At 49.2% G+C, this 25,099-nt stretch overlaps 1 protein-coding gene across 1 annotated transcript; it reads left to right on the top strand.

Moving 5' to 3' along the window:
* The first annotated feature begins 14,197 nt into the window (after positions 1 to 14,197).
* LOC136495970 (uncharacterized) lies at positions 14,198 to 14,503 on the top strand. Its single transcript, XM_066491735.1, has one exon. It carries the CDS (start codon positions 14,198 to 14,200, stop codon positions 14,501 to 14,503), a length of 306 nt encoding a protein of 101 aa, XP_066347832.1.
* The last annotated feature ends 10,596 nt before the right edge of the window (positions 14,504 to 25,099 follow it).

Below are 25,099 nucleotides of genomic sequence, written 5' to 3' on the forward strand. Positions count from 1 at the left end.
ACCACTTGAGGAGGAGGTTGTGGAGCATCAACATCTTATGCTTGTACCACCATTTGCTCATGGGAGATATGAGTATCTTCATTTTCTACTCTCCCAACTTTTTCACCATCTTGTGGTACATTTGATGAAGAGGGTTGGTTAATGACTTGTACATCATCTTCATCATCTTTTGGCTTGATGTCTCCCACCGGAATATTCTTCATAGCCTCCCTCAATGGTTCATCACCTACATCATCAAGATTCTCATGTGCTCCTTGGGAGCCATTAGATTCATCAAATTCCACATCATATGTTTCTTCAACCAAGCCGGTGGCATGATTAAATACTCTATATGCTTTGGACTTCAATGAGTAACCAACAAGAAAACCTATATCACAACGCCTTTGAAACTTCCCTAGGTGTTGCCGCTTCTTGTAGATGTAGCACTTGCAACCAAACACCCTAAAGAAGGAGACGTCCGGCTTCTTCCCATTGAGCAACTCATATGGTGTCTTGACAAGGAACTTTTGAAGAAATAGGTGGTTGGATGCATAACATGTGGTGTTGATTGCTTCCGCCCATAGAGCTTCAGGGGTGTTGTACTCATCTAGCATTGTCCTTGCAAGAGTGATCAAAGTCTGGTTCTTCCTCTCAACTACACCATTTTGTTGAGGAGTATAGGTTGCGGAGACTTCATGTTTGATTCCAACTTCATCACAATAAGCTTCTATGTTTGTGTTGTCAAACTCTTTGCCATTGTCACTTCTTATCTTCTTGAGCTTCACTTCAAATTCATTTTGAGCTCTCTTGGCAAACTTCTTGAAACAAGATGCAACTTCGGATTTGTCATGAAGGAAGAACACCCATGTATATCTTGAATAGTCATCCACAATCACAAGACAATAGAGATTTCCTCCCAAACTCTTGTATGTTGTTGGTCCAAATAAATCCATGTGTAGGAGTTCTAGCACTCTTGTGGTTGACATGAAAGCTTTGGTTGGATGAGTGTTTGCAACTTGCTTGCCGGCTTGACATGCACTACAAAGCTTGTCCTTCTCAAACTTTACATCCTTCAATCCTCTCACCAAATCATTCTTCATAAGCTTCTTGAGTGAGCTCATCCTAACATGAGCAAGCCTTCTATGCCATAGCCACCCAAGTGTTGTTTTGGTGAATAGGCAAGTCTTCAAGTTTGCATCTTCGGAGGTAAAGTCAACTAGATATAAATTGTTGTATCTAAATCCATTGAATATCACTTGATTGTCATCTACCTTAGATACAACCACCTCCTTCTCGGTGAACAAGCATTGGAAGCCAAGATCACACAATTGTCCAACGGATAGCAAGTTGAAACTCAATGAAGCAACATAGAGCACATTGGAGATGGAATGATCATTTGATATTGCCACTTTGCCCAATCCTTTGACCTTGCCCTTTGAATTATCTCCAAATGTTATTTTCTCTTGTCCATCTACCTCTTCATCTAGTGAGGTGAACATACGAGGATCACCGGTCATATGTTGAGTGCAACCACTATCAATAACCCAATGACTTCCACCGGTCTTGTAGTTCACCTACACATAAGAGATTCAAGCTTTAGGGATCCAAGCTTGTTGAGGGCCCTTCACCTTCTCAACAAGTGACTTAGCCACCCAAATTTTCTTAGGCCTACTCTTGTTGGGGGGACCTAAGAACATGACTTTCATCTTTCCACTCGAATCTTTTCTAAGCATGTAGTGAGCATTGAAAGCAAAGGGTCTAGCATGCTTGGGCAAGGGTTGTGGTGGTGGAGTTTGACACTCATGAGCAAAGTGGCCTTCTTGTCCATACTCAAAACATCTCTTTGGCTTTGGCTTTGGCTTTGATTGTTGGTGTTGAGCTGGAGCCTTCTTCTTCTCTACACTTGCCATATATCCAATGCCACTTCTATCCATCTTCATGATGGTATTCATGAGTAGCTCACTTTGGAGATGCTTGCCTCTAGCAAACTTGCTCAACCCCACCTTGAGATGCTCTTTCTCCATCTTGAGCTTCTTGTTCTCTTCCTTGAGAATATCATTGTTCTTCTCCTCCTTGAGTTTCTTGATTTCTTCTTTTAACTTCTCATTCTCAAGGATCACCTCTTTGTCATGATCAAGAGTTTCTAGCACAATGGTATTGTGACTTTTCATCTCTTCAAGATCTTTCATGAGCTTCTCATTGTTACTCTTGAGCTTGACATACTCATCATAGTCATTGCACTCAACCACTTGCTTGCCCTTGCTACTAGATCCATGCTCAATGCTTTCATCAATTAAATCATCACATGAGGTAGCTATATCAATCTTAACAACATGGTTAGTAGCATCATGTGGCTCATTTGGTAAGAATTCTTGTGCAATAATAAGGGTATCATAATTGATCTTTAGAGTTGTATATTCATCTTTTAGCTTATTGTGACTAGTGATAAGCTCATTGTGCACCCACTCAAGTTTATCATTTTTATCTTTAAGCTCTTTCTTAGAAGATTTGAGCTCCTTGAGTTTGGATGATATAGAATCATTTGTTTCTTTGAGCTCATCATTAGCCTTTTTAATGTATCACACTTAGCTAAGAGTGAATCATTTTTAGCATCAAGTTTTTCATTTGTAGCTCTACTTTTTCTAATGATCTTAGTATATTTTCTTAGTATTTTGACAAGATCATCATATGTAGGTGAGTCATCATCATCGCTATCACTATCATTATCACTAGCATGTTCATCATCACTACTATCATCACTCTTAGTTACCTTGCATTCACCTTTGGCCATAAGGCATAGGTGTGTAGAGGATGATGGCGATGGTGGCGGTAAAGATGCAAGATCAATAGCAATGGCGGCCACCTTTTCATCGTCACTATCATCATCAGATGATCCACTTGATGAATCAATGTCCGTGAGCCAATCATCGACAATATAGGCCTTGCCACTCTTCTTCTTCTTGTAGATCTCCCTCTTTTTGCCATCTCTCTTCTTGTATGGCTTGTTCTTCTTCTTTTCATCTTCATCACTTGAATCATCTTTCTTGCCCTTGTTCTTGAACTTGTCTTTCTTGGGCTTTGTGCATTGATGAGCTAGATGACCAAGTTCACCACAATTGTAGCAATCCATCTCGGAGATTGGCTTTCTTTTTGAGCTAGTGAAGAACTTCTTCTTCTTGCCATCAAACTTGATGCCACTCTTGTTTAGCCTTTTTAGCATCTTGGTGGTCTTCTTCACCATGAGGGCAAGGCTTTCTTCATCATCTTCATCACTTGAGCTCTCATACTCAAGTCTTGCTTTGCCCTTGTCTTGGCTAGCTTTGAATGCTAAGTCCTTCTCTTTCTTCTTTGTAGAGGATGAGCCATCTTGTGGTGTGATGTGCATGTACATTTCATGAGCATTGATCTTTCCCAAGATTTGTGTCGGTGTAGCGGTGGAAAGATCACCTTGATGTAGCACGGTCACAATGTGCCCATATTTGTCAATGGGGAGGACACTCAAGATTTTTCTCACAACGTTGGATGGTGACATTTGAGTGAGTCCAAGCCCATTGACTTCCTCTACAAGAACATTTAATCGAGAATACATCTCATTAGCACTTTCTTTGGGAAACATCTCAAAAGAATTTAGCTTTTTAATCACAAGATGATAGTGTTCCTCACGCTCACTCTTGGTTCCCTTATGGAGCGCACAAACGTCCGACCATAGTGCATGGGCGTCTTTGTGGTTCCTTACACGATTGAATACATCTTTGCAAAGGCCTCTAAAGATGGTGTTGCGAGCCTTTGCATTCCATTTTTCATAATTCACTTCATCACCTTGAAGTTGTGTGGCATTCCTAGGTGCTGGGAACCCTTGAGAGGCGGCTCTTAGAATTCCAACATCTAGAGCTTCTAAGTATGCCTCCATGTGGATTTTCCAATATGGAAAATCATCTCCCTCAAAGATAGGAGGAGGTCCATCCCCGTGAGACATCTTGCTCTAAGCGATTAAGCTTAAAAACGTGAGCACGAGGCTCTGATACCAATTGAAAGGATCAAGATGCCCAAGAGGGGGGGTGAATTGGGCTAATTCTAAATTCTCTAGCAATAATCAAATCCTACGGATAGCCCAATTAACCCCTTGTGCCTAGAAAAGTGTTTATATCAACCTAATGCACAACAACCTAGCAACCTATGTTCCAAACTTACTCTAGCAAGCAATTCTATGGATGTAAAATAAGTATTGAATTGCTCAAAGTAAATACTCAAAGTAAGTGCTCAAAGTAAGTAGAGAGAGAAAGGAACGCGGCGATATTTTGCCGAGGTATCGGAGAGTCGCCACTCCCCACTAGTCCTCGTTGGAGCACCCGCGCAAGGGTGTAGCTCCCCCTTGATCCGCGCAAGGATCAAGTGCTCTCTACGGGTTGATTCTTCGACACTCCGTCGCGGCGAATCACCCAAAGCCGCTCACAACTTGAGTTGGGTCACCCACAAGCTCCGCCGGGTGAACACCAAACTCCCGATCACCACCAAGCCGTCTAGGTGATGGCGATCACCAAGAGTAACAAGCACGAACTCTCACTTGACCACGCAAAGCCTAATGAGAAGATGGATGCACACTTTGCTACTCTTGATTTGCTAGTGAGGCTACTCTCTTGGATTCTCAAATCACAAACACCTCACTAGGACCTTGCTCTTCTTGGCACTCACAAACGTGTTTCTCGGCTGTTGGAATGAGCAAAAGATGCTCCACTCACGAGTGGAGCTTCTATTTATAAGCCAGCCTGAAAAACGAACCGTTATGAGCTTCTGCGGGACGACCGGACGCTCCGATCGCTATGACCGGACGCTCCGGTCAGTTCAACCCACGAACAGTTTTCAAGTGGTGACCGGACGCTGTCAGGGTCTGGTCAGTACCAACCGGACGCGTCCGGTCGCTCTTGGATGCTTACTGTAAATGACCAGACGCTGGATACACAGGGTCCGGTCACATTGACTGGACGCGTCCGGTCACTCTTTCCCAAGTCTGGACCCTTACTGGAGTTGATCGGACGCTGGCCCTCAGCGTCTGGTTACATGACCTCCCAGCGTCCGGTCACACCAGACTTGATCCCCTTGGTCAAATGAACTGACCGGACCCTGCGGCCAGCGTCCGGTCGCACCGGAGCCAGCGTCCGGTCAGTGTTTGACCCTCCATTCACTTCCAACTTCCGACCATATGTGAATGAAGTTTGCTCTAAAAGATCTTAGGCATTCATAGGAGCTACCTAGAGCTAGTTTTAACAAGTGTGCACCACACCTAACTCACTAGACTCAACTAGGTCAAGCTACCCGTTCATACCCCCCTTCATAGTACGGCCAAAGGAAAAACAAAGTCCTAAACTACTCTAAGTGTCTCTCCAACTCCAATCGACACTTAGAACTAGTTATCCTTAACCTTGTCGTCCATCCTTTGAAAACTGAAACGATTTCCATCATAGGGGCATGACAACCTCGATTGCCCAATCGATCTCCATTACCATGACCTAACTTAATTGCCTCTGCAAAACACACGTTAGTCATAGTAATCTTGTATTGACATTAATCACCAAAATCCAACTAGGGGCCTAGATGCTTTCAGGTAGTTGAATTTCTCCATGTATCCTTCCGCCTCTCGACGTTTGAAGTCATCAAGAAGGTACCTTAGATTCCGATAGGGCCCCAAATATCCTGCACGCACGGCGTATCCAGCGTCCACCAGGTAGTACCTTCCTGCAATTCATCAATCATTTGAACCATTAATCACAAAAGTATTCGTCCAATCTGACAACATAGTCCACGATGATACAAGCTTACCTGTTGGCAGATGCGGATAATCTGGTCGCTGCATACACTCCGTCAGTACCGACATGTCATGAGAAGACCCCGGCATTCCCGCACCGACATATGTGAATAGCCCGTCCATGTCCACTATCCCTAACACATTCATGGCCACATCTCCTTTTCTATTCATGAAGTCCAACCGTGACTTGCGACTAACCTTGACTTTGACGTGTGTTCCATCCAAAGCCCCAATGCACCCATCAAAGTAGGGTCTAAATTCTTCGAACCTAGGATGGATTTTTGTGTACATCAGATCCTTTACCACAACAGTCGTCTGGGCAAAGGAGTACATGGCATCTACAACCTCACCCATCTTCTTACTTCCTATGCCCAGACCCCTCCCAAATCTTTGGGTTACCTACCTGTCTAGTTGGCTGCTTTGTCGCACACACCCATAGGAACATAGCTAATAATGACTCATACGACTCAATCTCTTGTGAACTACCCAGCCCATGATACTACACTAACTCATTGTGCAACTTCAATAATGAGTGAGGATACATACGAAAGTTGTCGAAGCACTTTCGTTCATTCTACAAATTTGCTTCCACCCATTGTCGCCCGATCATGTCTTCAAATGGGCACGGAGGATTCACCCTAGGACCTCGCCTAGAAAATGCCAAAGCAGCAACAACAACTCCAAGCCCCGCCAACTTGAGAATTTTTGCCTTTAGTTTCTTCGTGGCACCATCACTCAAAGTTTCACTCACGTTGGATTGTTCCGCGGAATGTTCAGTGCTGCTCATTCTACAAAAAAAATTTAGGAACATCAGGCACCTACAACTCGTAATCATGTTTTCCAAAAAAGACTCTGTGACAATAAATGTAGCTGGACATAAATTAGCTAAACATGGCTCAATCAGTTATAGGCCCCTTTATCAAATGGACTTCAACTACAACATGCCTCACTCAGTCATAGGAGCATACTAAGTAGCTCTAAACATACAGTCTTGTTATTAAGATGGGGGCAGCAATAACATGTACCACTGTCGGACAACTCAAAACTACTGATTCAGATCATACCTTTAGAAATCATATTCCAGGATACAACTACTGTATGCCTAGCATTTAAAGCATATCCAAGATATTTAAGGCACCAGGTCTCTGCCAACATGGTCAAACAAAACACAATGAGATTCAGTTTTGCCAGTATAGCAGGTTGCTGGGTTGATACAAGAAAGAAAAGGCTTACTGATATGCACTAGTGTTTTTAGAAATAATAAGCACCATATCATATGAGCCTACTGAAGAATATCAAATGAGGAAATTACCAAATTGCATGACAATTGTTCACTTTTTGACGTATTTAATAAAGATCAGCAACTTATGTGGATCAACATGCAAGAAGTGAAAAAGAGACTTTAACAACAACAAAAATTATAGAATTGGAATGCTTTACACTTGCCTTATTCTCAGGAGGTTTTATCCCAAAATGCTTCAATTTATGTAGCTTTGGCAAAAACTCTGCAAGGGTAAAAAACAAGCAAAACGGTGAAGCATGGAGCGAATATGGGAGTTAAGGAAAGGTGCAGAAGGAACCCATAAAGCTACATATTGTTCCAAATGATTTTAACAATTTATTACTCCAGTCCAACCAATTCAAACAGCACAGTAAGAAGTCATTGATAATGCCCATAAATGAAATCACCGAAAAGGAGGTATGCATATACATTTACATAACATAAAAGATGTTTGCCACAGTAAGTAGAACGCCACTAAAACATAGAACACCAGTCCTCCCCTACTGCGTTTACCTGACTGTTGTGTTTGTAGTGATGATCAGGCTTCCGTGCTCCTGGTGAGTCCGCGTTCCATCATTGTGGTGCTATGATTCCACTGCAAAATGTAAATTTAGATCCCATACATATCCGACAATAATAATCATAAGCTCAAATTATTAAATTTGTAGCGGAGGCAAATATTATTACATCATAGGGCACCAGATAGAAGTTTATTGTGATGCAGTACATGAAGAACACATAGTTCATGGCAAAGGCTCACCGTACATGAAACGGATTGAAACAAACAAACACACATCGATTAGAACAAACAAACACACATGTAATGAAATTAAACCAAGCATGACTAAACATCAGCGCTGCTGCAGGTCCATTGGTCTACTTGTTTTCCCAATTAAAGTTGATCCAAGACAGTCGGCCATCGCTTGTTTTCATGGTTAGGAATGTCCTACGGTTGAGTTTCTTCTTGCATAGGTACATGGCTTTGAGGAACTGCTCGGTCCCCTCTAAGTATCCATCTTGTTCTAAAATCTAACGAACTTGGTCCATCTCTAGTCCCTCCTGGCTGAGATTGTGCTCACCCGGTCTTTCACGGTGTCTGAGATGTCCCTCACGTAGTCCTCCAAGCTGGCACTCTTCTTTTTCTGTGGGCTGTCCACCACATGGTCCCTAGTGCGCCTTTTGGAGGACTAACCAACACTGGATCTAGCTACGGGGTCCTATGACATAGCTCCTAGAGTGTCTTCGGTCAGCAGTGTTGGTGACCTATCATAGTGGTCACCGGCACTGAGCAGTGTGCCCCTATCTCTAGGGGTGTGGCCGTACAGAGTGGTCAGTTCATCGAGGAATTATGGTGACGCCCTAGGATCCTCACCTTCCTCAGTATTGGCCTGTAGGTGCTCAAGTTATTACTCGAACCGTACATGTCATTGAACAAGCAGAAGCAAAGAATAGATGAAAGCAGTTACCTCTCCCTCTTCCTCCCAATGGCTGGGATCAGATATGACACCTCCAGTTTGGGGTCACGGCCGAGTCCTATATGGGTGCATGGCCGCTAGCTTGTCCTGTAGCTTCTTATTGGCCAACTCAAGGCCTGTTTCCTTCCTAAATTCTCAGTACACATTTTGCTATCCCAGATTAGTTAAGCCCTTCTGGTTGAAGTTCATTTTGTTCTTCTCAGCAATGCAAAGGTCCAGGAAAATTTTTGTCTCCTCAGGTTTCCAATGGGCATGGTCGTTGGCCATTTGCACCGAGGTGTAGTTACTATGACTATGTACTTATGCTAGTTGTATGTGAGGATACACTAAAGAAATGGTCATGATGCATGGAACAAACATGCAGTATTAGTAAGGAATACACATCATTATAGTTGCCTTCTCAAGCAACTTTGTGCGTTTCGAACACAGGTTGTAATGCCTGGCTTCAAGTGGAGAGCACGACGAAGAGGACGACGGTGCCAGTGTGGGCACCGTTGTGCAAGACCTGGTGAAACTTATTGAAACTGGCAGAAAACCTACAACGAAAAAGGATGAATGAACATGACATAGAACCGAAAAAGGCTGGTTCCTGTGGGTGGAAGTAACTATATCGTTGTTAAGTCCTTTCCTTTCTACTTGTTTATGTCATTTTCTTTCTACTTGTGTAAGTACTTTTTTGTCTAAAATAAGAAGAAGCGGTGACATATGCATTGCAAAATGTATCATATCATCCAAATGATGTCCGCATAAGTGACTCGGCATGCAGCATTGACATTATACATCCACTAAAAAGATGTCTAATACAAGAACCCATGAGCTATTGGCAAACCTCAGAGAGGGAGTTTTTAACATTGTATACTAAAATGAATAACATGACAAGTATAAGTTGTGTAGAACTGACAACATATAACTCATCCAAACACAAACAAGGCAAATGTACAAACAGATCTGTGTTCACCTATTTGTTGGTAGATGAGGAAGCCTACGGCAATAAAAGGGGATTTGCATACCCAAGTGACGAGTTGTAGGTCTAATACATTCAACAAAGCAAACGAACAGATCTAAGAATGTGGATCCATACCTTAAGAAGAGCGCAGACGGTCGTGAATGTATAGGGCACAGATCGACAAATCCTGGAAGACAAAGAGCGAGTGGGAGGGATTAGCAGGCTGCGAATGGATTCACAAAAGTAGAGAAGAGGAGAACGAGGTGGTGCATGTACCGAAGGGGGACACAGGGAGCGACGACGGATGAACCACATGGGAGGCATCGGGTAGATCAATTGGGGACCTTCAGCATAGGCAACGGTGATGTTGATTCGGCCTGGCAGGAGGAGTGGGTGGATGATGGCATCGAGACGGGGGGGGGCTTAGGGTTAGAGGGCTGGATGACGGTGAGAGGGATGCCGCCGCCCATGTACGTATGGCCACAGCGAGGTGGAGAGAGACTGCGCGAGGGGAGGAACCCTAGCCGTGGGAGCATCATTTAAAAGAGAGAGAGCTAGCGGCTAACGGAAGCCACCTTGTAGGTCAACCAAATGGCTGCACATGGGTTGTAGAACAGCTGGGCTAACCAGCCAAACACGTTGTTAGTTTAGAAAGCAGGAGACATGTAAAACCATTATTTAGAAAAAAAAGAAGTTTACAGTGGAGGAGTTAGAAAACTAAAAAAATACAGTGTTAGTAATACTATCGTTTTCAAAACTATAAAATTTGTTCCATCCAAACACTTCATGGGACTTTAAAACCAATGTATTTTACAAAACAATGATATATTACATGATTCTAAAAATACTTTGTGTCGGGTTCATAAACTCAGGGTCCCCAATGGACATGCTTCCCTGCAAAAACTTGGCCCAGCAGGCGGCGTTGCGACAACGCGTGCCTCTCGGGCCAGCCCAGATACCTAATGATAGGCCGGGAGAACGATCCGGTCCCCGACTAGAAGGCCTGGCCAAGGTGGGGACATAGTCCGACTCTGACCTCCTTTTTCGACCGAGGATACGTCGGACCTCTACTTATAGCTCTTCCCCGACCAACATGGTTGGGGCCGACTGGGAACGACCGACCAGGGATGCCCGCTCGGTGAGGGCCTGGGGATTAGGCGAAGCAGATAAGGTAAGGCGCTCAAGTGAAACCATAATACCGAGGACCGTACCCTGCCATACCTAGCGCACCTATAGGACGGTGCCACCAGGCCATGCTAGATAGGCACTATGCAACTTTCCAAGCATGTCAGAACTCAAACAGTATTATAGGAGCCAACATTTGCCATACCAGATGAACACGGTAGAACCTACCACATGCATCTGGACATATAAAGTATTGTGGGCACCGACGACCGTCTCGTACCCAACAGCGTGGGCAACAAGACTAGATAGCACACATATACATTCTCTCTCTTTCTTTGACTTGTAAGAGCCCATCCCCTTTGACTATAAAAGGGGATGAGCTCTCTCCCAAAAAGGGATCTAGCTATTCTGACTCTGGGCTCTCTGGCTCTCCTAAAAAAAGAGAGCTAGAATAGCTCTAGAACTCTAAAGTTACATAGAGCATACGCTCCAATACTTAGCGAACGTTAGAGCCCCCATCACTCTCGGCCCTTCGGTTCAGAGTTCGACCGGGCCTTTAACACCCCATTCTTATTTCGACTCGTTTGTAACCCCACAGTAAACTTCGAGCACCTAGGCTCAGGAATAAAGTCATCGACCAACTGAAACTGGATGTAGGGCATATTGCCTGAACCAGTATAAATCCTGTGTCATTAAGTGCTAGGCCACATCCGATCACAACGTATGGCAAAACTACAAATATTTACTTGTTGGTCACTTTTCGCACCGACTGTTGGCGCCGTCCGTGGGGAGGACACCGTGCGTTCACGCATTTGGTCATCGGATGGCCCATCTTTCCACCATCTTCAGCATGGAGGGCTCAATCGATACGATTCACTTTAGCTCACTAGAGTTTCTCACGCTCCCACCCATTGGGATGTGGGTTCCTCTTATCTTCGAGCCGCTCCAGACCTTCCTCTTCGGAAGTTTGGACTTTGTCGTCGACCAGCTCGGCGTACTCCGCCTCCGTGAGGAGGCACTTGTCCTGGTGCCCACTAGAGGAGGAGCGCCCTCCACCGGCCCTGGGCCACTCGACGACCTCAACGTCGAGACACCAGCGCCTCACCTCAAGCCCATGCTGGGCTCAAACTCCACGGTGAGTAATATACATATTGTTCTTTATTCACTATTTAACACCTTTCGCCGACTCTCCGGAGGGACCCCGTTGTCCTAACCACGATCGCCGTATGACCAGTTCCCCTTTGGCTTTGCATCCCCCATGGACACGTGTGCACAGGGGACTCCGAAGGATGCAGACGCCGCCCCCTCTCACATCCAAATTCGTGGGAATGGTGGGCAATGCTCCCGCCTCCTTTCATGACCTCATAGATGACGAGGTCGAAAGCGATGGCTCTAGCATCGATGACGTTGTGGCATCTAGCCACCCTCTGTCCTAGGAGTATGCTATGGCGGACGCCCTGGGATAGCCACTGGTGGTAGTGGAATCTCTACAGACTCACACCCCTCTGGACCCTCATGTAAAGGCCCTCACATGTGCGTAGGAGCACGACGAGGAGTTATGATAAAGGCAGCAGAGTCAGCCACCACCTATGCTAGTGCGCTCAGCGCAGCATGCTACGCCATGTGCGTGTAACCCGGTGAGCGGTGCTCGGGGTCACGCCCGCTTGGTCCAGCGTAACATCCTGGACAGAGGGAACGATTCCCCATAGTTTGCTCGGGCTGGCCAGAACATCGTTGCGGCGGTGATGCTTCTACGCGGCCTTCCCGAGCCTGTCGACCCCCAGGAATAGGCAATCCACTGGAACCTCTGGACGCTGGTGGAAACCACCACCATTCAACACGCGGAGAGCTCCATGTCGTGACACCGGGGGAATGGGGCAGCACCTATCAAATCACTCCATCCACTCACCACTACAGTGCCGGGTGTGGGGTAGGAGGCCGCGACTACACCATAGCCCTACCCGACGCCGGCTCCACACCGACCACCTATGCATGAATGGCTTGGGCCGAACCATGATGCTCGCAGCATCATCAACAATCGATGCCATGCCAGACATGTTGATGACGTCCATCTAGTGGTGGCTAGAGTAGGCAGCATGGGCCCTAGCCTGACCATCGAGGAGTGTAGGGACATGCATCCCAAGCATGGGGGCTGACCAAACGATTGGAACCCTAGCCCGAATGGCCTAGGGCCATGGGCCTTTGGTCGTCGCATCCATAGAGCGTAGTTCCCACAATGCTTCCGACCACCCAACAACATCGCCAGATACACCAGGGAAACGTACCCCAGTATATGCCTCGAAGACTTCCGGCTCGCCTACCGAACCGGAGGAGTGGATGATGACCACTATATCATTCAGTATCTCCCCATCTACGTGGGGGAGCATGTTCGAGCATGGCTTGAATTCCTCCTACCCAACAACATCCGTGACTGGGCAGATCTCAAGAGGGTCTTCGTTAGAAATTTTTAGGGGACATATGTCCGTCCTGGGAATTCCTGGGACCTCAAGAGCTGCCAGCAAGAGCCCAATGAGTCAATACGGGATTACATCAGTAGGTTCTCAAAATGGTGCAACTCCCTTCCTGATGTTGTTGATGCGGACTCATCAGCACGTTCCTTTCTGTGACAACCTGTGAGTCCTTGATCCACAAGGTTGGCTATCTGAAGTCGCGTACCACCTATGACCTGCTCGACATCACCACAAACCACGCCTCTGACGAGGAGGCGGTCGGGGTGGTCTTCAGTGGTGGTCAGGACAAGGGCAAGGCCAAGCACGAGGACCAAGGTGAGGGCTCCTCCACACAAAGGGGCAAGAAGAACAAGAAGGATCGGCGCTGACCGGCCAACCCAGCTTTGGTCACCGTAGCTGATCATGTAGGCAAGTAGCCCCAGCAGGGCCAGCCCAACCACTTTGACAAGCTCATGGAGAGTCCATGCACCAGCCAAGCCTACCCCGTCAAGCACCTCTATAAGGACTACGAGCTCCTCAAGTGCTTTCTATGATAGGCTGGCAAGCTAAAGGAAGGGAAGGGTAAGGAGGAGGCGGCCAAGAAAGAAGGCACGGTGGGCAAGGATGATGACGGCTTCCCCGACCTTGTGGAATGCCTCATGATCTTTAAGGGATCTGATGCTATCCACTCCAAGCGCTAGCACAGGGTACACTATAGAGAGGCATATGCCGCCGAGATGGTTGTCCCCTTTTTCCTTAGCTGGTCAGACTCCCCAATCACTTTTGATCAGAGAGACCATCCTTCCCTTGTTGCCTGATTGTGTCACTACCCGCTCATCATCGACCCCATCGTCCGCAAGAAGCGCCTCACCAAGGTGCTGATGGATGGAGGCAGTAGCCTCAACATTCTCTACGTCGACGCCCATGATGCTATGCGTATCCCTCGGTCGGAGCTCTACCCAGTGAGCTCTCCCTTCTATGGCGTGATCCTAGGGATGTAGGCATACCCACTCAGGCAGATTGACCTGCCCATCATGTTTGGCGATCGAGCCAACTTCCGCTCGGAGGTCCTCACCTTTGAGGTGGTGAACTTTCTAGGATCCTACCATCTTGGGGTAGCCATGCTACGCCAAGTTCATGGTGATCCCCAACTACACCTACCTTAAGTTGAAGATGCCAGGACCCAATGGCATAATCACCATGGGTAGCACCTTTTCACATGCCTACACGTGCGACCGAGAGCATTACAAGCTCGCCACGGCCATCATCAACTCCGCCGAGCTCCCGAAGCTCAAGAATTCATCAACTCCAGCAGTCCCAGACTGCAATGAGCCAACCTCCTCGAGTGCCTTCCACCTGACCAAGGAAACCAAGGCGGTGGGGATCAACCCTGCCGACCCAACCAAGATGGTGCGGATCGGGACCAAGCTCCCAACCAAATAGAAAAGCGAGCTCGCCGACTTTCTATGCGCCAATTACGATGTCTTTGTATGGAAACCTTTTGGCATGCGGGGCATACCAAGGGAGGTCATCGAGCATGCATTATGCCTTGTCCTAGGCTTGAAGCCCGCCAAGCAACGCTTGTGTCGCTTTGACAATGAGAGGTGTAGGGCCATAGGCGAGGAAATCACCAAACTCCTAGCAGCCGGGTTCATCAAAGAGGTATACCACTCTGACTGGCTAGCTAATCCTATTCTTGTGAAAAAGAAGACCGAGAAATGGAGAATGTGTGTTGATTATACTAGCCTCAACAAGGTGTGTCCAAAGGACCATTTTCCTTTGCCACGCATAGACCAGATAGTCGACTCCACCTCAGGATGTGAAATCCTCTCCTTTCTAGATGCCTACTCAGGCTACCACCAGATCATGACGAAAGAGTCCAACTAGGTTGCAACTTTATTCATCACCCCGTATGGTTCATACTGCTATGTAACCATACCTTTTGGTCTGAAGAACGCTAACACCACCTATCAACGGTGCATGCAGCGATGCTTCGCTGACCAAATCGACCCACCCGACCAGCCTGACCAAGTCAAGCGGCCAAAACCAACAATCGCCGTCTATGTAGATGACGTAGTGGTGAAAATGGCTCAAGCTAGTGACCTGATTGCAAATTTGGCCACAACATTCACAAACCTCCGAAGGTTCAATATCAAATTGAATCCTAAAAATGTGTTTTCGGAGTTTCGAAGGGGAAGCTCCTTGGATACATCGTGTCTAGGTGTGGCATTGAAGCCAACTCCAAAAAAATCACAGCCATCTCCAACATGGGCCCTATACGCAACATCAAGGGTGTATAAAGGCTCACCGGCTATTTGGCCGCCCTAAGTTGGTTCATCTCCCGACTAGGGGAACGAGGGAGGCCTCTCTATAAACTTCTCAAGAAGATAGACGCATTCGTCTGGATAGAGGAGGCACAATAGGCTTTGGAAATCCTCAAAAGCATCACTGATGTCGACCCTAGTCCATGTCGCTCCTGAACAGGGAGAACCCCTCCTCCTCTACATCACGGCAAACAACCACGTTGTGAGCGCCACCCTCGTAGTTGACAGGGAGGAGCCGAGACGCCCCCTGAAGGTTCAATGACCGGTGTACTTCATCGGTGAGATACTCACTGATGCCAAGGCTTGATACCCCTAGGTCTAGAAGCTTATATACGTCATGTTGATGGTGACCTGGAAGCTCCTGCACTACTTCACTAACCATGAGGTCATGGTCGTCACCTCATACCCACTAGGAGACATCATCCTTAACCGCGATGCCGTGGGATGAATCTCCAAGTGGGCTCTCGAGCTCTTAGGTGATGACATTAGGTATGTCCCTCGCACCGCTATCAAGTCTCAGGCTCTCGCTGAATTCATCGCTGAATGGACGAAAGTCTGGCTCTCGACCCTGGACGTCACCCACGAGTACTAGATAATATACTTTGATATGTTGGTTATGGCACCTGGTTCAGGGGCAGGAGTGGTTCTGATCTCCTCAGATGGGAGCAGGCTCTGCTACATAATTTGTCTCCATTTTTTAGCCTCAAACAATGTCGTGAAGTATGAGGCCCTCATCAACGGACTGCGCATCATCGTCGAGCTCAGTGCTACATGGTTGTACGTTCGTGGTGACTCATAGTTGGTCATCGACCAAGTCATGAAGGAGTCCTCCTGCAAGAGCCCTCTCATGGCAGCATACTGCTAGGAGGTGCACAAGCTCGAGGACAAGTTCTGAGGGATCAAACTGCATCATGTTCCCCAAAAGGACAACGATGCCGCCAATTTCCTAGTAAAATTGGCTGCCAAGCGGGTTTCATCTCTAGATGGGGTCTTCATCAACTATGTCCATGAGCCATCTGCCCACGTTCTAGAGGATCCAATCCAGACACACTCTGACACCAATCTAGCACTCGGGGGCTCTAACCTTGGCCCCTCCATGACAACATCACCCACCGATGTCGCCGTGGTGGCACTCGATCAGGCTAACTGGAGAGCACCACTACTCGCCTACCTCCTCAAGGAGGTTCTCCCACTAAAAAGGACTAAAGCGCGATGAATTACTTGACGTGTCAATACGTTCGTCGTTATCCGTGACGAACTTTACAAGCGAAGTCCATCGGGAGTACTCACGAAGTGCATCCCGACCAACCAAGGGAAATAGCTCCTCCTCAAGGTCCATGCTAGAATCTGCAGACATCACGTGGCCCCAAGGTCGCTAGTTGAGAAAGCCTTTTACCATGGTTTTTACTGGCCCACTACGCTGTGAGATGCAAAGGAGGTTGTCCGTAGGTGTGAAGGATGCCAGTTCTATGCTCAACAAACTCATCTGCCAACATAAGAGCTTCAGACCATCCCCATCACCTGGCCATTCATAGTCTAGGGCCTCAACATGGTTGGACCCCTCAAAAAGGCCCCGGGCGGCTTCACTCACCTGCTCGTAGCGGTGGACAAATTCACCAAGTGGATAGAGGTGAAGCCCATCACCAATATCTGCTGGGAAGAGGCGGTCAAGTTCTTCCTCGACATCATCTATTGGTTTGGTGTTCCAAACTGTATCATCATCGACCATGAAACAAACTTCACCGGGAAAAAGTTCCTGGACTTCTGTGATAGATACAACATCAGGATCGATTGGGCCTCGGTCGGGCACCCGCGTACCAACAGTCAGGTCGAGTGGGTCAATGGCATGGTCCTCCAAGGACTCAAGCCCCGCATCTTCAACCGACTCAAGAAGTATGCGGGGCGATGGGTTGCAGAAGTTCTAGCAATCCTCTAGAGCCTAAGAACGACGCCAAACCGGTCCATAGGGTTCACCCCTTTCTTCCTCGCATATGGAGCCAATGTAGTGTTGCCCTCCGACCTCGATCACGGCACCCCGAGAGTAAAGGCCTTCAACCAAGACCAAGCAATGGAGGCTCAGCAGGATGCAGTCGACCTACTCAAGGAGGCTCATGAGACGACCATCATCTGCTCCACTCGTTAACAACAAACTCTCCGTAGGCACCATGAAAGAAAAATCAGGGGGTGGATCCTTGAGATCAGTGACCTTGTACTCCGAAGGATCCAGTCAACCAAAGAGAAACATAAACTCTCTCCACCATGGGAAGGACCCTACACGGTGACCAAGGTGATCTGGCCGGGCACCTACTGGCTGAAAGACGACAACGGCAACGTTCTCACCAACACATGGAACATCAAACAGTTACGTCATTTCTCCACTTAAAACTCGGTCTTACTGTTCTCTTTCCATTCAACGTTTGCTCCTACAACACCTCAGCCCGAGCACTCTCGACCTAGGTCGCTCGGGGGCTCCACAAGGGTGCAATACCACCCTCCTCTTTTACTATCATATAGTAATACTTTTTGCCCAAACAAAAGGATGTCACCAAAACGAAAGGGCATTCCGTTCCTTTGATTACCCTATGTAACTTGCGTTTTAACCTCTCGGCCGATCACACCCTGCCACAACCTACGGTTATGAACAGCTGAGCCTCATAGGCCTAGGTTCTTAAGGTTGCAGCCTATGGGTCAACGGGCAGGTGCAAAAAAGAAATGACAAAAAATAAAGCTACACTAGGGTAAAAACGAGGGCGGATGGGACAAGCTTCCCCTCACGAGTGATTTCATCACAAAATGAACTTAGAATATTCATGAATGTAAAGTTGTTCAAACAGGGGCTCCCCTATGAACTCATCTCTTACATGAACTGACTATTTCTACTCTAAACTCTATTATGGCCTCCTGGTGGCATCGGCTATCATTACGGTCGACAAGGACGACAAGGACCAAGGCAGCTCACTTCTGGTCGGGAAGACGTTCGGCTCTGTTGGGGGCAGGACAATGCTCACCTCTGACCCAGTCTCCACTCCCACTATAGGCTAGATGACATCTTCCCAGCGCATGTCTTCAGCCATGGACGAACAGCGAGCCTCCATCACCCACTGCGCGATGACCTACTCGGCAACCATCTGTGCATGTGGCAGCAAACTCTCCCCCAACACATGGATTTCGTCTACGCTCCACCCATCAATGTATCCTCTATAGATCGCCGCGAAGTCTAGATCGGGGTGATGGGTCACCACCGAGGTCAGCACCCACATCATTCCATAGAACATACCATCGGAGATGAGCACTCGAACTTCATTCGGGGTGACAGGCGTACTGGTGCTCGGTCCTTACCCGAACACCTCAAAGACGACCACCTACATGATGTTGCAAATTTGGTCAAGCTCCCCCGTGAGAGCGCGTCGCTCCTTAGGGGACTGGGCTAGCGCCTCCACACCTCGACCGACCGCTGCTTTGACTGTCTCCAACTCTTGCTCTAGAGAGCCGATCTTTCCACCTAGTTCTGGAAGAAGACAACAAATTTAGAAGGAAAGGAAAGGAAAAATCAAGATATCAACTGAGGGCAAAACAGGTACATATCAAGGTGGGTGCTTTCGAGAATAGAGAGCCCTTCCTCTTGCCATGTCACCCTCTTGAACAGTCGAGCATTCGACTCCTCTACCCTGAGCATCTGCCTCTGGAGCACAACCACTTCTTGTTCAGCATTTGATCGGGCCTTCCGCTCTACCTCTAGAGCCTCTAAGGACTTCTGAAGCGCCACCTCAGTCTCTACCAAGTGGACCTTCGCCGCATCAAGTTCTCGCTCAGCAGCAGTCGCCCGCTCGACCGCATGTAGCTCCACCACCCATGCTCCCGTCACCTCAGTCGCTTGGTCTTGGGACTCACAGTGGATGAACTCTAGCTGGTGCCTGAGCTCATTAACCTACCATGATGTCATTGCTTCTTACTCCATCCGACCATGCTCCTCCTAAAGAAATTGGGCTTTATGGATTGACATCATCTCTAGATCCTGTGAGACAAGAAGCAGGCATGCTGAGACAACTATTGAAAGGCCAAGGAGTCAAGGACAACACCAAAAACATAGAGAACTTACCTCTGCAATGCGTGGCAGGTCATCTATCATGGCCTGATGGACAAGCTCAACCCTCCCCAAGGCCTCCTTGAGCCTCTCCTTGGTAAGGGTGAGATTAAACACCATCAATAGTCCTCTCTCCCTGAGCAGGTGCCAGAGCTTCACCTCCTCCTCATCACAAAGGATGAACTAGGCCATTCCCTCCTCGCCGGGGCAAGGCCACACCAGCTCGCGGGTCGCCCCCGACCCACTGGAAGATCAGCATCGTAGTATCATGCGACGACTAGATCATCACCAGCTCCCGGGATGTCGGGATGGTCGGCGGTTCCACCCTGGTATTGTCCTCGCCGGAGAAGGGGATGCCCACCGCCAGGACTCCACAGCTCACCGGCGGATGCACTACCTCCGGCCTAGTCGTGATTCTTCCCAACCCCTCTAGCTCTGACCAGGCAGGCGAACCGTGTGCTCCTCCACTAGGCAAGGCAGGGAGCCTGGTTTCCCCTCCTCTCCTCCTTCGCAAACTATTGGGGATCGCCGCCATCACAGCCACTACCGCTGTTTGCGTTCTCGTGACCACGTCAGGAAGACACAACCCCTAGTGGGGAAGGTCACCATCGCCACCAACCTGCTTCCCCCTCACTCATCATGACCCACTATAGGCTAGGTCTCCACTCTTCTCGCATGGGAGGCAGGGAGATTCCTAGTCCCATCAGCCCCTAGCTGCTGTCAAACAAGCGCAAGTTAGTCACACTCAAAAACTCAACTATGAGAACAAAATGGAGCATGAATGCATACCTAGATGAAAGCGACAGATCCCTAAAGCCTAGACCAACTGACGATGGGCCCAACCAGACGAGGACCACTCGTGGGTCGAGACCCATGTCCCCTCGCATCGGTCGAGGGAGGGGCCAACCTGGCTAGTCCTCGATCGGCCCACGAATGGGCTTTGACCGCCAGCTCATGGCAAAACCACCGGAACACCTAGTGGGGCATCCCCCCATTGGGGGTCATGCACACGCACCGACCCCAAAGATGTAGGGGAACAATCACGTCCCACAGACCGATCGATATGCTCCGCCATATTTAGAGCAGGGGGCACAAAGCTGACGATGCCTCCGAAGGGTGGGCAACCGCGCCTGCTTCACCTCTCGTTCAAGTGCGGTGTCTTCAGTCACAGCACGCTCCTCGACTCAGGAACATCACTGCCCATCTCCACAACATGCCCGCCGCCGACGAACACAGCCACAGGCTCACGATGCTCCACCGTGGTTACAACAGCGCCCCTGACTTCTTCATCCTCTGAGGTACTTGTGTCATCACCCATCTCCATGGGCTCCTCCGACTTGAGCTCTGCCTCCATGTCACTCTGGCTCTCGCCTTCTTGGACCCGCCGATTGATCTCCTCCTTATCAAACCTCCTCTAGGGCCTTTTTGGCTTTCTTCTTCTTCTTGGCAAGCGCCGCCTCCCTCTAGGCAGCATGCCGAGCCACACCTTCTAGCCCTCTTGGAAGATGCAGCTAGGATTTATAGCCCGCAAGTCCCTTCAAAATGGGCAACTCGGAATCAATCAAAACATCAAAACAAGAAGGAAAAGGTCACAAAAAGGGGGGGCATACCAAATTGGATAGCTTCATGGCATGAAGGGGACCAAGCATCCCTTCGAGGGAGTCTTTATCCTTCAACTACAGCACCTGATCGAGACAACTCTAGACTTCATCCTTTGGCAACTCCTTCATTGACACGCGGTCGGAATCCATCGGGCCGGAGTATTCCCACATCGGTCGTGTTCTTTCCACCAACGGGATGACCCAATGATAGAAGAAGGTATAGAAGACCCGTAATCCATTGAGGCCATGCTGCACAAGCCTCTAAAGCTTAGTCTTGATAACCTCCAACTTAATCTGCCAACCAGCAGGGCCCCACAAACCAGCTTTCCCTCCGCTCTAGCCTTTTTCCATTGAACATTGGGAATGACACTTCTATTGGGTTCCTGATGTAGAATCACTCACCATGCCACCCTGAGTTGGAGTCACAGGGGGAGTACGTAGGGTAGGGGACTGACAGCTTCAGCTTCTTCTGCAAAGCGAATCCCCCAACCGACGCAATTCTAGGCGGCTTCACCTTAGACAGGGCTCGCCCGCTAAAGAACTACCGAAAGAGGTCCACGTGCGGCTCCATCCTAAGGAAGGCCTCGCAGATGGTGATGAAGCCGATGATATGCATTACCCCAGTCGGGTTGAGGTGCTGTAGCTCTAGACCCCACTCATTGAGGAGCCCACGCAAGAACCAGTGCGCGGGATACCCAAGCTCGCGCTCATGGAAGGTGAGGAAGGAGACGACCTCATTGGCCTAGGGTTGTGGAACAACTTCCCTTGGTGCAGGAGCCCTCCAATGCGCCACCTCCATCGATGGGAGCAACCCCTTCTCGACAAAGGCGGCCAGCACCTCCTCATCCATGTTGGAAGGCCTCTAGTTCAACATCGCACCTCGGATTTATGAACAAATCTGTGAGTTCTCCTCTCCCTCGCTCTACCCTCCTCTCTCCTAGAAACCGCTGCACACACGAACAGACTTGGCGAAAGGGAGGAAGGAGGAATAGCAGCTGTTGAAGGAAGGCAAAAGAATGGGATGAAAATCCTCTCCCTTCCCCTTATTTAATGCGGAAGAGCGTGTGGCGGCATGTGGCCCTAGCTGATGGGATGTGCTCTGCCTGACAAAATATCACCCGGATAGCGGGATGTGGCCTAGGCAAGGCCCACCACTATCACAACCTGGGCATGAGAAATAAGGCGTAACTGCACACAAGTGATCCTCCGCCTTCCTAGGTAGGATTTGGAAGGGCACACCAATAGAATCTCCATTGAGAAGAAGCCAATGGGTCACCCGAGTGGATCGGACGGCTCGAGCGGCTGCCGAGAGACAGGGAAGGAGCAACGGGATGCCTCATGCGGGTTATGCTGACCCCGTCATGAACGACGGACATAGATCCCATTCGGACATATCCGATAGGAGCTCCCTAGACCCATCACTCGAGCCATCGAGGTAACCTTACCAAACCACCTTTTCTGTTTTCTAGTGCATAATCATTCATTCATCCATTCTGATGCATGCATTCATACATTCATCCCATGCATCCAAGCATTGCATATGCAGTTGTTGCATCACAACGCTTCGTGTTGCGTCATGAAGTGGTAGTCGCCTCATTCTATATGAGCGACGACCAACCAAGGTTCGAAGGCCAACCCGCAAAGGGCTCGAGGCTGCCTCGTGTCAAACAAAGCTAGGGGAGAAAATGCAGATGAGCCCTAGTGACCCTCGCCCGATCAGCTTAGAAGTGGACAGGGCCATCTTGACCTTCTCGTTTGATCCTGACCTCAAGCCATACCCTTAGAATCTCCATCGAGGGGAGGCCGGCGGGCCACCTAAGTCGGTCTCCAGAATGGCTCGGGCATCTGCCGGGAGATGGGTTAAGGAGCAGTGGAATGCCACATGAGGGCTATGCCAACCCCGTTATGAAATATGGACCCGGATTCCACTTGGACGTACCCATTATTAAGCTCACCGAGCGTGTCACTCGAGCCATCGAGGCAAGCGACGTTAGCTCAACCCCTCCGGTTGCGGATATCGTGGATGGAGTAATGCACGAAACTAGACCGGCCCCTCGGCCACGCCTGACACTTGGGTTGGCGCTCTATCTCGCCCGACCGATCGTGCCCAACATTTAGGGTTGGCGCCCGACACTGGGGTTGGCGCTATGTCTCGCCTGACCCCTTGGCAATGCCCGACACTTGGGGTTGGCACCCAACACTTGGGTTGGCGCTCCATCTCGCCCGACCCCTCGGCCTTGCCTGACACTGGGGTTGGTGCTCCGTCTCGCCCAACCCCTCGGCCAGGCCCAACACTTGGGGTTGGCGCCCGACACTTGGGTTGGCGCTCTGTCTCGCCCAACCCCTCGATCGCGCCCTACACTGGGGTTGACACTTCGTCTTGCCCGACACCTCGGCCGTGCCCGACACTTGGGGCTGGCGCCCGACACTTGGGTTGGCGCTCCATCTCACCTGACCCCTCGGCCACGCCCGACACTTAGGTTGGCACTCCGTCTCGCCTGACCCCTCGACCGCGCCCGACACTTAGGTTGGCGCTCTGTCTCGCCTGACTACTCAGCCACGCCCAACACTTGGGGTTGGCGCCTGACACTTGGGTTGGCGCTCCATCTTGCCTGACCCCTTAGCCGCGCCCGACACTTGTGTTGGCGCTCCGTCTCGCCCGACCCCTCGGCTGCGCCCGACACTTGGGTTAGCGCTCCGTCTCGCCTGACCCCTCGGTCGCACCTGACACTTGGGTTGGCACTCTGTCTCGCCCGACCCCTCGGACGCGCCCGATACTTCGGGTTTACGCTCCGTCTCATTCGACGGCGACCCACGATCTTACACCCATCGGGTGCACTCATGAAATGAGTGTAAACAACCCCTTCACGACTTCACAGAAGTCCCAAAAGGGTTTGGGGGCTCCTGTCGGGTTCATAAACCCGGGCTCCCCAATGGACCTGCTTCCCTGCAAAACTCAGCCCAGCAGGCGGCGTAGCGACAACGCGCGCCTCCTGGGCCAGCCTGATAGGCGGGGAGAATGATCTGGTCCCCGACCAAAAGGCCTGACCAAGGTGGGGACATAGTTTGACTCCGACCTCCTTTTCTGACCGAGGATACGCCGGACCTCTGCTTACAGCTCTTCCCCGACCGACACGGTCGGGGCCGACTGGGAACGACCGACCAGGGACGCCCGCTCGGTGAGGGCCCGGGGATCAGGCAGAGCAGATAAGGTAAGGCACTCAAGTCAACCTGCAATACCGAGGACCGTACCATGCCATACCCAGCGCACCTGCAGGGCGGTGCCACCAGGCCATGCCAGATAGGCACTATGCAACCTTCCAGGCGTGTCAGAACTCAAACAATATTGTAGGTGCCGACATTTGCCATACCAGGCGAACACGGTAGAGCCAGCCACATGCATCTAGACATAAACAGTATTGTGGGCGCCGACGACCGTCTCGTACCCGACAGCGTGGGCAACAAGACTAGGTAGCACACATATACATTCTCTCTCTTTCTCTGACTTGTAAGAGCCCATCCCCTTCGACTATAAAAGGGTATGAGCTCTCTCCCAAAAAGGGATCTGGCTATTCTGACTCTGGGCTCTCTGGCTCTCCTCAAAAAAGAGAACTTGAATAACTCAATAGCTCTAGAACTCTAAAGCTACACAGAGCATACGCTCCAAAACTTAGCGCACGTTAGAGCCCCCGTCACTCTCGGCCCTTCGGTTCAGAGTCTGACCGGGCCTTTAACACCCCATTCATATTTCTACTCGTTTATAATCCCACAGCAAACTTCGAGCACCTGGGCTCAGGAATAAAGTCACCGACCGACTGAAACTGGACGTAGGGCACGTTGCCTGAACCAGTATAAATCATGTGTCATTGAGTGCTAGGCCACATCCGATCATAATACATGGCAAAACTATAAATATTTACTTGTTGGTCACTTTTCACACCGACACTTTGCATCCAAACAGGATCTAAACTGTGTGTATTATCAAAATAGTTTGACCGTCGTGCAACCATGGATATTGATTCTAAAACAA

Source organism: Miscanthus floridulus, chromosome 12 (genome assembly GCF_019320115.1).
Source record: "Miscanthus floridulus cultivar M001 chromosome 12, ASM1932011v1, whole genome shotgun sequence".
NCBI lineage: Eukaryota > Viridiplantae > Streptophyta > Magnoliopsida > Poales > Poaceae > Miscanthus > Miscanthus floridulus.